Source organism: Parambassis ranga, chromosome 10 (assembly GCF_900634625.1).
Source record: "Parambassis ranga chromosome 10, fParRan2.1, whole genome shotgun sequence".
NCBI classification, from domain to species: domain Eukaryota; kingdom Metazoa; phylum Chordata; class Actinopteri; family Ambassidae; genus Parambassis; species Parambassis ranga.
The window spans coordinates 19968067-19984160 of NC_041031.1; the positions used below are offsets into that span (position 1 = coordinate 19968067).

Consider the following 16094-nt stretch of genomic DNA (forward strand, 5'->3'; position numbering starts at 1 on the left):
ATCCTCCTCTCCCGGCAGGAGGAGCGCTTCCCTCTGGACCAATACGGCGGCGCGCACCCCCCCGCCCGCTCTGGTGACGCAGCGCATCCCCGTGCGCACAGATGCTGGAGTGGAAGCGACAGGCGCGCTCATCTCGGTGGGACCGAACGCAACGAACAGCGGATACGAGGGGGGACAGGATCGCCCGGTTTGTGTCCGTTAGGGAGCCTCAGACCGCGGGGAGCGATGCTCAGAACGAGTCTCTCCGCGGGCAGCAGGACTTAAAAAGCTGCGGAACACTTGTATACATACTCTCGCCCCTTTCCCTCTCTATCTCCCCTCCCTTCCGATAAGAAACACCAGAATCCAGGCAGTCGTTGCCCAGTTTGCGCGCTCTTTAACCCCAGTTTAAAGACAGGTCCGGGTTTGGTTTAGCCATGATGTGGAGGACCGTGTGGACCCTGCTGCTGCCGCTGCTGATGTGGGCGCTTTCTGCGTCCGGTGAACTCCAGCAGGAGACGGAGCCGCGGAGACTCCCACCACCGGGAAAGTTGGATTTCGGTTATGTGCCCGCGGGAGTTTATGAAACGCTGGCCCACTACGAGCCGGGACCGATCGGGATTCTGTTCCACATGGTGCACGTTTTCCTGTACGCGGTGCAGCCCAACGTTTTCCCACAAGGTAAGCATCGTCCTGCGATCTCACGGTGCAGCATTACAGATACGACCCGGGAGAATTCCGCAAACACTGGCAGCGCAAACTGATATGTTTACTTTTGACTGCATTAACTTGGCATGACTTGTATGTAGAAGCTTTTATTGATCCTGGCCTGGTTTGTCCTTCCGGACTTGGGTCCAGTTTGGCTGTCCTGTGGGACTGTTTGGGTTGTGGGCAGCAGGTCAGCTGTGTGCTGCCCAGATCATTTGTACTAGTCTCGCCTGTTTGTGATAAATGTCTTCAGTCTCACTGCGTGCCAATGTGTCCAGTTGCGGATTTCTACCCAGTTTGTGCGTCACGTCCGAGTGCCGTGCCGTGCCGTGCCGTGCGCGTCTCGTTTTGCGCACAGAGCAGCGCACAGGAAGGTGGTGTTTCTGCCCGCGGTGCACTTTCTGTCATAATAATCACAATTAGCGGCTCTCTTGCTGACAGCATCTTTGTGAGAGAGTGGATGTTTTTGAGTCGTGGCTCAACATTTAATACAATTAGAACTGACTGCTTAACCACGCACATGGAGTGTGTGTGTTTAATTGGGTCGCGGATGCTGAAAAGATGAGGCTTCCCATCCATGCGTCACAGTCTGTGTCCATATACCTCTATCGGAACATTTTGCAGATTAGTAGCTCTCTGAGTCACCTTGTTAATTGAGTAATCCCATAAGCCCCTGCGCCATATGTTGTTAGCCTTTTAGCTTCCAGTTTGTCACCAGCACTCGGGGGCTCACAGCTTAATCCTATGGAACAGACTGCTTGGCGAAGTTGTTAGTTCATTCATGGGTGCACCCAGAATGATGCCGGGTGGAGGATGGAGGTCATGTGGAAACTGTTGGTTCATAAACAATAGCTTAGCTGACAAATACTTGTCATTTAATTAGAAGCCCTATGGGGGCTCAGCTTTATTTTGGGGGAGTTTACAGTTTGTGCCATAAAGGTCATCATCTGCTCATTAAGAAATAAAAAGTGCATGTGTGCACGTTTGATCTGAGGCTGTTTTAATGTGCAGGTTTGCAGGAGATTTTTCACAGCTTGTCTGCACTGTGCCGTTTTGCTGGGGAAAAAATAACTTGGGAGTGAGATTCAAATCTTTAAGACAAGTGAGGAAAAGGATCTGCACATAGTTTCCACTCCAGTGGTTTGTGACTGGAGGTGGTGCAGATGTCAGGAGAGGAGCTCGGTTTAGACTGGGTGGACGTGGGTGTCTCTTCTCCTCAGCCTGTGGTTAGCCACAATGCAGGCGTCTTCCAGCAGACATTTCAAGGATGAATCAGTGAATCTTCTAGCAAAATACGGAAAAAATATCCATCTCAACAAAAGATGTTTTGTCTTGTATTGATTACAAAAATCACATCAAGCTTAAGCCTGAGATAGACTGGCAACCTGTAAGGGGTGTACCCTGCCTGATGGCTGGGACAGGCTCCAAGTAAAGACAATAGATGGATGGATGGTCATCTCATTTAAAGAGATAATCCACCTAAAACGCCACGATAACTCCACCTTTGAAGTGAGGTCTCACATATACTCATTCAGACTTCTGGTAGGAGTCTACCTAGAACTATCTGTTGTCCAGTAAACAGTGCAGTATCCAGGTTTCTTATCCTCCAGGGACACTGGTGCCTGAATTTCTACTCCACTCAGCCGTCATTTCTCACCTGACAAACAACAACGATCAGAAACCCGGACCAGGTGTTTACATGTCACACCGTCCTACTTTCATTTGGGGTCACTCCAGGGAACAGGGAGTGTTTGTACTAGAACATCAAGAACTGAGCTGCAGCAAAGACACTATTGACAATCTGACAAGTAATGTGTGGAAACATTTTGGAAGCAGCAGCTGTGGCTGAAGATGAAGCCGTTTAATGCATTAATTAGGGGCAGTGGGTACTTGATGAGGCCCTAATAACTGGTTACCTCCCTACTTTCAGGTTGATATCACACAAAACTACCTACTATAGTACACCACCACCATCTGTAGCAACAGTTAGGTTAGGTCTGCCTAACAGGTTAGTTCAAAGGCTGTGACACTGTTTGCATTGAGGGTTACTGGTTGTCTAACTCGTCTCTTAATCACCTGACTCTAATAACTCTAAACACATCAGCTGTGTTTTTTTCCCTCCCACAATTCTTGGAACACATGTTGCTGCACCTGCCCTGTTTACTTTATGACTTCTTGTACAGTCTCTACAATTAAAAAAATAAAAATATTTTATTTAAATTACATTCAAATTTTGTCAAAGCTAAATAATTAAATTTGTCATGTTGTTGTCATTTAAAAGCAGCCTTTTGAGAGGATTAACTTTGGCTTCCTCTGCCACAGGGAAAAGGATTTTAAGTGACAAAATGCTGGCATCAAATCATACTTTAACCCTACAAATGAGTATCTGACTTCTTAATGGAGCAGCTGAGGTTTGTTTTTAAGTTTTAAGAATTTAAGCCAAACACCCAGCAGCCATTAGTGGCCTGTAATTGAAGTAAGCGCTGCGAGATGAACATTATGTTGCTGTATAATTAGCATCGCCCCATCACCATGTCTTCTACAACCACTGCATGACATTTTACAATGTAAAGCATATTTCTAATCTCATGAATGTTTGATTCACTCAGCTGACGTGTTCATCAAACTGTGTGTTCGCGGCATTGCAAGCTCGTAGGAGGTGTTATTAACAGAGAAGTAACAAACGTCTATCATGGACGCCCACACGAAGCAAATGAACAGTGACATATTCCTCAACATGTTTTATCTGCTGCAGTGTGGAAGCCTGCAGGAGCTGCTAAAACAAAGTCCCACTGGGTGTTTGTTGTCTCCTTCAGACACACAGTACTCCTGGATGCATTATGCCTTTTTATCATTCAGAGACTTTCTGTAACTGTTCAGAAATGTGACACCTGCTGCTGTATCTGAAGCTGCATCACTGCTGGGGACCAGCTGGGGAAAGTTAAATGATATAAAGGAAGAGGGATGTTGTCTGTTTTCTCACAAGCTGCATCGCTGGTGGATATAATTTAACCTTGGTGTGCTCCAGAGATGCCCCCCCCCCCTTCTTCACTAGCTGGCTGTGAAGCACTTTGCTGCATATTCTTATTCAAACTTACGATTAACATAAGCACAAAAGTTGTAACACCTTTGTGGCATCAGGAAACAGATTGGAAAAAAACAATCAACACCTAAAACGTGCCCATAACTGCCTGTACGTCCTCACAGGACGTCAACATAAACAATTACCTTATTTACAGTTGTTTCTTTGCCAAACCTAAGAAACAACGAACAATACATTTAACAGTGCTCCTGTTTTTTTTTTTATAATGGCATAAGCCATCACATGAGAATAGTAATTCATTGAACTCCTCCTGCAGCTACTTTATGCCTGTGGGTATTCACGGCTGGGGAGATGATGCACATCCTTGGTTGAAAGCTTCTCATTAGTGTCTGTATTCCCAGAAACCAGAGGACTGCTTGCATGCTGTGTATGTGTGACAGCAGCAGTGAGGTCTGAAGGGAAACATACAGGGGCATGAGGCAGATGCAGCTCAGGTTATATAGGTCTCACTTGTATGTTATTTAATCCTGGGTGTTTTTCTGCTGCAGCTCAAAGGCACATAGTGACTTTAGTGTTCAGTGAAGGACACAGACATGAAAGAAACTGAAGATGAACACTTCAAAAAGACTTCTAACCAAGGACAAAGATGGAAGCAGTCTGTGAAGCACCAAGAAAGATTTGGGTTTTTTTTTTCTTTGAATGTCTTTCTATGTTTAAAGGAAGAGATATTGATAAAGCAGGTTGAATGCTGATACACATAATTATGCTAGAAAACAAAGGTCAAACTATGAAATAAAAGCTTTACTCCGTTCAGCTTCTTGACAGTCATTAGAGTTCTCTCTCTGTCACCTGTTTCCTGAACCCTAGGCACAAAGCATGCAACAAATACAATATATATTATAGTTGCGGGATTGAGGAAAGTCTTTAAAAAGAAGCAATGGAATTGGATTTTTAAAGGTAGGGTAGGAGATTTCATTCTGATGCACTTTTTGTTAAATTAGTGTAACTTCTCTTTACAGTCCAATAACAACCAATTAGTTAGGCAGTATGGCATTAAAACGAAGAATATGAATCATCTGTGGAAGCTATAAAACGCTAAAAACATCAGCCAATCCTCCGGGACGACCCTGCGCGGAGTATTGGCTGGTTGTCACTCTCTTCCTGCTCTACGCGCTCCAGGGAGGTACGTGCATGATGGCCGAAGTCACAGACCGCAGCTCGTCTTCAGGTAATTGGGAGGCGTGGCTTCGGGGTGAGCTCCGAGAGAAAGGGGCGTGTGTTTACTTTCGAAATCTGGCTGACTCTCACTGAGTTTTCTAATTCTCCTACCCTACCTTTAACAAATACATTATTTAATTTGTGACACTATTTTTTGGTTTATGGGTTTAAACATATGTGTTTATCAATCTTAAAAACATCTGGGATTGGTAAATGGGTTGGTGCTGTGAGTCAGATGTACCGTTTTTTTTAGGGGAAAAAAGATTATATATTTTTTGTGCTTATAATCTGCTGCATAAGCTGATTAACATCATTATAGTCTATTAAATGAAAGAAAGAGCAAATCACAAGCATAAGAAATCACTGGTGGTGGTTCAAACTGCTCATGCAGCACCTTTTAGCATTTTACAGCTCAGGAAGAAATCAGTCAGGAAACGTCAAGTCATTGCTGTCGGACTGATTGTAAAGGAAATCAAACTGCAGTGTCTGGTAAAAACAGTTCATATTTGTGTATATGTGGTTTCTGTAGCCCACGTTCATGCAGATTAGGGAAAGCTTGGGAGGATGTGTTTTGTTTGGTTGTGGTGTTTTTGACCTTGAATACAGCTGAGGCTGTTCACTCTCCAGGGTTCAAATTTGACTGAACCAAAAAGCCAGAATAAAATCCAGAGTTAGATAATGAATTGCATGAGCCCACAGGTCATTCATAGCACATGAGGATGACTGGCTGATGCTGCTGGCACTGTCAGACAACACTACAGCGTTAAAGTGATTAAAGAGAGTGTCCTTCAACGGGAAGGTCATGGCTCCAGCCTCTTGACAGAAAGCATCTGCTTTGCTGAAGTGTCCTTGATGCTGGGTGTGTGAGCACCAGGGTGTCACTGACCCCGGCAGGTGAAGAAGGGTGACTGCAAATCTTTTTGGTAAGTGGGGTGTCAGGAGGAAAGAGGGAGGCCATGAGTCATTATTTTTCAGTATTTTTCCAGCCAGTTGAACACTTTCCTAATTAGAGATTTTCTTCAGCAGCAGGAACATCTGTGGAGATTATCACTAGCTGCTGCAATGATCCCCCAAAGGGGCTTAAATTTACAATCCTAATGTTTGGCAGATCTGAATCATTTCTCCATTAATAAGGCCCAATCAATGGATCCACTTCTATACCAAAGACATGGGCGGGTGTCTTGTTTTACAAGGACATCAGAGGTACAGTGAAATAAATGAAATAAATTGAAAACCTTTTACCAGCGCGAGTGGTGCTGCCTGAGCTGCATGAGTGATAAAAGGTCAGAACAATATGAAGAAGTACTTACGTTTTGAAAAGGTTGAAGCAAGGCGTCTGGACTTGTAGAGTTTTCTAGAAGACGTTTCGCTGCTCATCCAAGCAGCTTCATCAGTTCTAACTGACGACACCAGGCGGAGAAAGAACATCTCCATTCCTTATGTGTCAGGAGTATCAGAGAAACTCCGCAGGATCTTCAACAACCATGACATACCGGTCCATTTCAAACCTATGACAACACTGAGACAGAGACTGGTTCACCCGAAGGATAAGATTCCCAGGGAGAAACACAGCAATGTGATATACGCAGTCCAGTGCAGTGAGGAATGCTCTGATCTGTACATTGGAGAAACTAAACAACCACTCCACAGAAGAATGGCTCAGCACAGGAGAGCCACCTCCTCAGGACAAGACTCAGCTGTTCACCTCCACCTCAAAGACAAAGGACACTCCTTTGAGGACAACAACGTTCACATTTTAGACAGGGAGGAAAGGTGGTATGAAAGAGGAGTTAAGGAAGCCATCTATGTTAAGCTGGAAAAACCTTCCCTTAACAGAGGTGGTGGCCTCAGACATCATCTTTCTACCACATACAATGCAGTGATTCCATCCATTCCCAGGAAGTTTGCACATACTCACAGTAAGAACAAAGGGCGGTCAATCAGTCCCCCTTCGGCAGTTTCATAGTCGTTAGCCAGTCGTTAGACACACCTGGCCCAGTCAGCCAGAACATCACAGGTAAGTATGGAAACATTTAGTGCTATTGTTTGTAAGTTTTTTTTAAGTTTTACCCAGACCCACCCACTGAGGTCTGTAACCACATATAAACCATGTTTCCCCACCAAACAGTTAGAACTGATGAAGCTGCTTGGATGAGCAGCGAAACGTCTTCTAGAAAACTCTACAAGTCCAGACGCCTTGCTTCAACCTTCTCTACGTATGATGACCTGGATGACTGAGAATCTTCATCAACATACTTACGTTTTGCTGTGCAGAGGGCAGGTGGTATTGACTGGTCCAGCAGATGCTCAGCAGTGCATTTAAACCAACAACAGACACCTGAGGGTGAAGAGACAAAGGGACAACAAGGAAGGGTTAATATCAGGTCATATATTATAAATCTAATATGCACAGATGTCACACTCCTGCCTCACTTGGAATCAGTGGCAATACAACCGGCAGAAATGGGAATAAAACCGATGATTATCTGCGTAATTTAAAGGCAGCTGGACTCAACTGTGATCCTCAAATCATCACATTAAATAGCAGCAGTGGTCCGTGAACATTAAAATCATATATAATTCACCAGACATCAAGGTAACCAACACAATTTACAACTGAATATAAACTGATTTACATCCATCATCATTACTTAGAACATAATGTCTTGCGTATTTCCCTTGGGATTAATTATCTATCTACCTCTCTCTATATATCTATCTATCTATCTATCTATCTATCTATCTATCTATCTATCTATCTATCTATCTATCTATCTATCTATCATTTATGTTTTAAAAATCTGCAAGCCACATTGCTGCTTTAATTAATTAATTGGATGTGTCTTTAATTAATTGGATGTGTCCCCAACATTGTAAACTTTTCACAGCTTCCATCTGTTACCAAACAAGATCAAATATGAGGACTGTGAGCATCAAAGCATGAGTTTCTGTTACTACGGTATTATCCCAGTATCTGACTAAACAGAGATGCCATCACTGTGGTCTGTGTGCTCCAAAAATAAAAACAATACAGGTTATACTCCATGCATTTTGTAAAATCTTGCTAAAAAATACACTGATGAGCATTTCTGCTTTTCAGCAGACCCCGTTCCCCAGTCATCCTGTTAGTAGCGTGCACATGTCAGAAAGTGATGTATATGGTCCCTCTGTATTTTTGTGCTGTCACACGCAGTCATGTCTCTGCACTGACAGTGATGGCCCGTGGCACTGGGATGCTTCAGGACAGCCTGCACAGCCTACAACATACTGCCAGTTGATTGCCACAGGCAATGTGTCACTGCAGCGCAGAGCTAAGGAGGCTAGTGCAGGTTACCATGTAATGGACTGACAGTATTTACAGATATTTCATCACGATGTACAGTGAGCTATGCTTACACGACAAATATTTTACGTATACAGCCGATGAAGCCCACTGCTATGAAACCTCGGTATACCGTACGGTGCTGCTGTGACAAGGTCAAATGATAGATTTGCATTTGGTATCAGGATAACCTGATGATACTCGAGTACAGACAGAAGCGTGGTGCATTAATGGTAAAAGACATATATGTGGGATTATATGGAAAAAGTTATCAAAGGCAAAAAGAAAAAGGTGTGTTCAGACTGAATACAGAGCAGCGGATAGGAAAGGTATTCACTGCGGCTGAAGTTATGTCTGCACCAACCTCACATAAAAATGTTGCTTCAGGTTCTGTTTGAAGACACCTTCAAAGAATCTTCACACACACAGATCAGATTTTCCTGGATGTACCATCCAGACCTGCTGTTCCTTGTTGTTCTTAGTGTTTAACCTCTGTGATTGCTGCCTGTAGTTTCATATGAAGTGGACAGATTTAACTCTTTGCATGAGCAGGTAAAGAGTATTGTCAAAAATGTGACACTATTCCTTTAAAGGAGTGGCAAGTAAGGTGACAGATACTGCTAAAATACTGCTGTCTGTATTTTCTCAGGAAGTTCTTAGATAAAACCATGTCCACAGATTTACCAGACATTTAAAGTTCTTCTGTGTGTTTCTCACTATTTAACAGGATTTTATCTAATAATTAATGTAAATATAGAAGATAATTAGTCATGAATACAGCCTAAAATGTCAAACAATGCAAACTATGAATGCTCTTTTGATACAGGTTGTAATCTGCTACTACCCCATCTTTGTGTGAGGACAACATGCTGCTTAATAAGAATACAAAAAGTGATATTGTACAGCACTTTAAATCCCTGCCTGCAGCTCCAGTCCTGTGAATAGATATCAAAATAGCCGTTGGCTACGTGTTGTTACTCTTGAAACGGATCCACAAATCTGGGATTAGTCTTCCTGAAGGCTCAGTGAGACAGACGAGGTGGCCAGCTCTAAATGAACTGCTTCAATCCCAAATGATTACTCAGCCATGTAAAAGAATGAGGCGAGGCAAAATGCTCAGTCACACATGAACAAATTATTAAACACTACTCCTGATGGACAGGGAGATGACAAATAACTACTACCTGGAACAGGTATGATGGTTACTAATATGGAAAAAGCAACTGCTTCATTTGCTTAAATGAACAGGTAACAAGGAGGAGACACAGGCAGGGAGAGGACGCAGCTATACATCCAAAATGTTTTAAACCGTAAAGCTATGAACTTCAAAACTTCCATACTTAAGGAGCATCAGCTGGTGAGTGGGTAGGAATTTACTGTCATGCTCAAGACATGTTTGAAAGAACAGTTGATAGACACTTTTATTTTTAGGGATTAAAACATGGACCATGAATGACAGGTTTTGCTCTCAGCTTTGTGCCCCCCTGCCAGCAAAGTTATTCAGTGATTAACCCCCCAAAAAAGTCCTTCCCCAGCTGCTTGGAGTAAATATATTTTGATAATCAATCTATTTAAAACTTTATGTCTGTCAATGACATGAAATGTTCAAAATGTAAGAATCAGAAATCCCTAATTAATAAGTTTATAGTAGAAACATGAGGCCATTGAATGAAGTGCAGTCTGCACCCTGATGTGTGCCCTATAGGCTTCAAATAAAGTTGGATACTGGCCTGACTTCATCTATTGGGTTCTGTTCTGCCGCCATGTGCTGTTTCCCACAAAATAAGCATGCAGCATTAATTATGCAAGCCTGTGGAACAGTATGTCACACTAGCCAACTCTCATATCCACACAGTCTTTTTAAACTTTTACACATAAACGTCCACGACTGTGTCAAGGGCTGGTAACTCGCTTTTGCAGATTTTGCCAGCGCTACTCTTTCCTGAATCTGGTAACTGTACATGCTTTTCATCAAAGGGAGAATCAATGAATTGTTATCCAGTCCCACGGACTTCCCTCTGTCACCCAGATAAAGCCTTTTGTGTGTCAGTCTTGTCAGTGCAGTGTTTGGTTACTTGTGAAGGCATCTGAATGACTGGTGCTTCAAACGCATGCTTTTATAATTAGAGGTGTGACATTTAAACAGCTTTGGTTAAGTTTTACACAGACAGTGCCAACTGTTGAATTCAAACGGCTCTGCATGAGTTCTTCACAACGCTGCCTGACACCTTTTGAAGTGAACAACTGAGTCTCAATACTGAGGTGTGTCTTTAGAGTAGAAAGGGGAAAGAGTAAATCAATAGACTGAACAGGCAGCAGATTATGAGAGGAAAGTGATGCATCTCATTTAGAGGCCCTGCTTCACTAAAGGCTGGCATATTAGCAGACTAAGTAAGGCAAGATAAGAGCTACGGCATTAAGATAAGTTGAACGTTTGAGACGTTTCAAGGTAATATTATAATGCCACCATCAGCTTAAGCTCCCAGCTATCTGACAGAGAGCAGATGAGAAATGTGGCAAAGCCCGACAGAGGGAAAGCACAGGTTAAAGAAAATCAAAAGATCACTATAGCAGGAAAGGCTGTGGAGATAGCAGCTTATTTAAAGAGGCACAGAAGAAAAAAGGAAAGGAATAAATAGAGGCAGTTTGTTGGAGAAAGAGCTGTCACTTCCCCGGGTGCTGCTAAAGCCGTGTTTCATTCGGGGACGTCATATTTGGGTCAGGCCTGGTTAGCCAAGCAGGAGAGGCGAGGGCGAGACGCAGCAAGCGGCTCAGGCCTGCTGAATGGATGGCAAGTCATGCATTCTCTGTCCCTTTGTTCCGCTTCATTGGCGGGTGCAGTGGTGCCCGCTACGAGTCCACTCTGGGGACATGGTGAGTTGTAATTGCAGATGTGTGGCGATAAGGGGTCAACCTGCCAACGCCAGAGATGATTACTCTAAAGTGTCCTCTGCTCTCTGCGTTATCCTCCGCAGTGCTCGTCACAGCCCCTTCACAGGATTCTTGTAGCCTTCACTCAGCTGTGCAGAGACTGTTTCCCTGAGTGGGATGTGTCACAGAAACACTGCCGTGTCACAACTCAGAGAGGACTATGGGGTGTGTAATCTAACTCTCTGTGACAAGCTGTGTATCAAGATCAATCCCAAACAAACCTGGCTGGCTTATCATCGTGAGAGAAGGATTTAGGTCTTTTGGGGTCTGTATTTCTGTTTCTCTTTATCCTTAATAGGATCAAACTGAAAAATACAAACCACCAATGCTCAATCTCCCCTTTACGTTTTAAGCAAAACTGTTGCTTCTGGATAAACATCTGGACTTTTTTCAGCAGTCTTCAAAGAAAAACACACCAGACAACCACACGTTTCTTCAATGTCCTAACGTTATCTGTCAGCAGGTGGACAGATAGATTGTCTACTCTGATTGGTCAGTCTTCCCAGTCCGCGGATCACTGTCCCTGTCTGAAGCGTGGCTTCAGCCTTTATTAGCTGATGGTAATCTGGGACGTTGTTTACCTGAGCCAGACTGTAAAGCCAATCCGCTTGGCTGTCTAGCGCCCAATATGCTGACCAGACGCCAATGCAGACCACTTGTCCTTCCGTGGACTACGTTTGACTCACTGGAACCCTAAAGCGTAACCCTAATTTTAGTCATCAGCATTTTTGACTCTTCTACTGACTGATTTTTCCAACTGGATTTTCACCATACAAACACACATAAAGATCCACAAACCATCATTCTCAGGTCAACACCTGAGAGGAAATGATACAGAAATCTGTCCGCCCTACCGACAGGCCCTTTGTCAATAGTTTTATCATCTCTACAGACCTTTAGTAAAGCACAGCGTACCTTTGCGACTGACAGAATATCCAAAATATCAATGAAATCACTTTGTACCAACATAAGGGGATTCATTTTTTTCATTTTACTTTTTAAATTAAACAGACCTGTCTGCAGAATACCAATCATCTTTTTCACTGATATTCAAGCATATTAACTACACAGTATGAGAACACCCTTCGCAGTAGACACATAAGAGCTGTGTGTGTCTATGGTTTAGGTCCACTGCACACTCGAACCTTTCATTCTGCCATTTCTCGATGGCAGCAGACAAGATTGTATCAAGCCCCTCTCTAATATAACATGCTTTATTAGTGTCGGTTGCCATGTCTCCCAGATTTATTTTTATCTGTGAGTGTCACGCCTTTCTACCCATCAGAATGACTTCCACATGAGGGAAGGCTGTCAGGTTTATTAACAGTAAATGTGCAGCCTGGAATGTATTTACACTTCAACTGTGTATCGCAGAAACTTCATGCTTATTTAAAACGATAAGTGATGTTTGTTTGCGACGAGTATGCCTCACTCATCTGGCTTCTGCATGAAAACAGAATGAAGTGGCATGTGCAGCCCAGAGACTCAGCTGTTTACATGGAGATGCACATGCCCACACATACACTGCTGCTTAGTATGTGTGCTTCATCAGGATCTTACATAAGGCTGTGAATTCAGCAACAGAATATTCTTTTTTAATGCGAGGGATAACTTTCTTTTGGCAGGTTAAATCATCTAGTCTACCTAATACCTCTTCTTATGAGTTATACCTCAGGGACACAAAAAAATGTTCTATCCCTCAATTCAGTTTAATTCTTAACATGTCATTGGGAACATTGTTACAGAGTCACAGAGCTAAGAGATTAGCGGTTTTAAATTAAATGCCTCCCCACCTCATAGATTTGTGAGTGAGTGTGTGTGTGTGTGTCGTTTTCCTTTCTTCTGATTGAGTAAAGTTAAGGCAGATTGTCTTTCCATAGTTACAGATTCTATGGTAACAGAGTGTTTACTCTGTGCGGAGGTGTTTTCATACCAAGCTCATGGAAGTCAGCTCTTGTTCTCCTTTATCAGAAACATTTCAGTTAAATGTCAAGTTGCTAACATTTGCTGGAAAACAGTTACCAAAACAAGATGTAGAGGAAGAACGAACCTCACCAAATCAGAGCTATTTTTTTTTTAATATGTAATGTTAATAAATGTCTTTATAGCCACAGGTACAATAAATTGAAAGTGTAGGGTACTCCAACAGACTATATAATGGTTTTAGACAACACAATTATTGTTGTTGAAATAACAATCCTGGCTGTGGTTGCACAGATGTAACTTTATATCTGTGTGACCTTTGGATGTACGTATGAATTCATCACCTCAAGCTGAGAGACCGAGCAAGAAGATAGCAGTGAAATGTCACTCAGGATAACGACCTGTGTTGTCTTTGTTGCATTAGCTGCTGAACACTAATAAACACAATAAATGTCCCAGCCATTACCCTAAAAATACTGAGAATATTTTTGTTGCATAGCAACAGGTTGAAGGATGAAGTAATGCGTTTTTGCACACTTTTAGCTCCTTCTGTTACACTCCCAGCAACACTGTGAGTGTGATCACAGCATCACCTCCTGACACCTGCACTTACTTTTCCACTACGCACCAAGTGCTGAGTTTACTTTGTAGTCACAGTGTGATGTAACACACCAAAATGCAAAATAAAAATAAACTCAATATCCTAAATTAATACCAAACTGTAAACAATGATTCCTGCTAACTTTACTGCTATTACTATTACTCACTCATCAGATACAAAACCATTTCTTGAAGCCCAGGAGGATAGACTGGATTAAAATTCAGCAGCTCTGTGAGAGCATTTCCTCCTGAGTCTGAAAACAGTGCTAATCATAGTTATGATCGTGCAGTGCAGATCATAACTGATCCACATGTGTGACCTCTTTGGACATCTTCTTTTTGATCCACTATAAAAGTATTGATTACAGCAGCGAGTAAGTAAAATATATTTGTATGTAAATCTAAGCTATTACCCTGGAGTGAATAAAAATGAGGACTAAGCAAAGCTCCCTGCTTGCATTAGTCCTACAACTGCTGCAGAACATCATTCTTAACACAAATCTGTCTCTGGTTTTGTGTGCGTGCGCCCTCAGATAACTTTTTGAGGGAGAATCCACGTAGTTGGCAACCGCAACCCTCTGTTCAGGAAAAATCCCCAGCGTACCGTCTGCTTTGTGGCACCTTCCGCTTCACAGGCAGAGCAGGGTTGAATGAAGTTTTGTGGTGTGAAAGTGTATCTCATGGCCAGGCTCAGTTATATTTATTTTTTTTTTTTTTAAATAAGCCTGTTAGCAACGCATGTTGTCACACACAACTGCCGGGGCTTAGCAGGGGGAATATTAAGAGTTTTGTAGATTCGGCTGGTGGCTTTTGGAGCCATTTGATTGGAAATGTCCTGCCCTTGTTTTGGCCCAATCATATTGCCAACAGTAAACAGCACAGATTCACGTTCCAGACAAACATCAGCTTTTGTTTTGTACAACCTCATGTATATCTAAATCTATTCCACATCACCTACCAATGATTTCATCCACCCATCTATACTTCCAGTCCTCCTTCAGTTTTCTCATTCCTATTTCTCTGTACGTCATTCTTAATCCCTCCATCTGACATTGCTTCTGACCTTTTCCGCCTCTAGCATTTCCTTCTGTCTCCACCTCTCACACTTGCACACTGTTTTTTTTTTACATGTTACAGCAGTTTAGATGGCTTTAGGAAGAAAATAAGAAGGATGTGAAACAAGCTTAAATTCACCAGCAGCATTAACAGCAGAGCAGGCAGTTGTGGTCATGCTTTCTGTCTCCTTTATTGATACTGAATGCAGTTTTATGCACTTTAAAATGGACCCAAATGTGTAATATTTATATGTAATATTTAAAGAGAACACAAGTACACAATGTTTTTCACACCAAATGTTGGGGAGTACCACTGCCTACATGACAAACTTGTACAATGCTTTTGTTAATCCATAGAGAACTGCCAGGGCCTGGAGATTACAGGGGAAAATCTGCAGCTGTGGCATCAGAAAGAAGGGAGATTACATTTAAACATGTAGCCCACTCCTTTTCTCAGCTTGAGGCAACTGTCGCAGATCCAAGCTACACTTACTGCTACAAGTATAACACACCAAAAACCACATTCTTTGACTAAACCGTCATTGGCTGGGATGAATTGTGGGGAATGTAGTGAAGAAAAGTGTGGGACCTGTAGGCTCCAAAATCACATGTGTAAAAATGAAAAATAAATATCCTTAATTTCTTGAAATTCTTTCAGGTTCAGATTTACGTTAGGTAAGGTTTGCAAATTAGGTGTCAAATATTATTACCAAACAAAGGAAGAGACACTGTTTGTGTGTCTGCCAACTACCACAGAAGTAAATACTTAATTTGAAGTTTAGCACAAAAATATGATCTTTTCAGTGCCAGTGGGAAACTGTGTTATACACTCTGAAACTTGCCTTACCCCCACCGGGCAGCTTCATGGTCAATTGGATCTCTTTTAAATGAGGAAAAAAGGCTTCAGTCCACCACAGGGACGGGGTTATTGGCTTTTCATTGACTGCATGTTACTTGATATTCCTCAATAGCTGGGGTTGTTTGAACCTCAGCACGACATTTACAAAGGTCAGTCATTTCAACGGCTCTGCCTCGATAACAACCACAGCATCAGTTACAGGTCAGCCTCATACAGAAACAGAAGGATGTCTGTTCCCATCACAAACTGTACAAATAACTACTATAAAGAGGGGGGGGGGTATTTACTTACACCAGTTAGTGCAGATGTATAAGAAATATTAGTGAAACTTACGTTTTCTCAAACATACCTACACCTGATATGCATATTCCATGACATCACCCATACACTTCTGAAAAGCCATTTTGACAATCTCTGTTGGAGCCTGAGTCTGCCTGACTCCCAGTTAATCCAAAT

The 16094-nt window shown here is 42.5% G+C and overlaps 1 protein-coding gene across 1 annotated transcript in view; it reads left to right on the forward strand.

Moving 5' to 3' along the window:
* Window positions 1-122: 122 nt before the first annotated feature.
* prom1a (prominin 1a) overlaps window positions 123-16094 on the forward strand; it is a 59531-nt gene continuing 43559 nt past the window's right edge. Inside the window, exon 1 of the mRNA XM_028415625.1 lies at window positions 123-660. Coding sequence (XP_028271426.1) covers window positions 417-660 — 244 coding nt within the window. The 5' untranslated portion in view covers window positions 123-416. The remainder of the gene's footprint in view (window positions 661-16094) is intronic.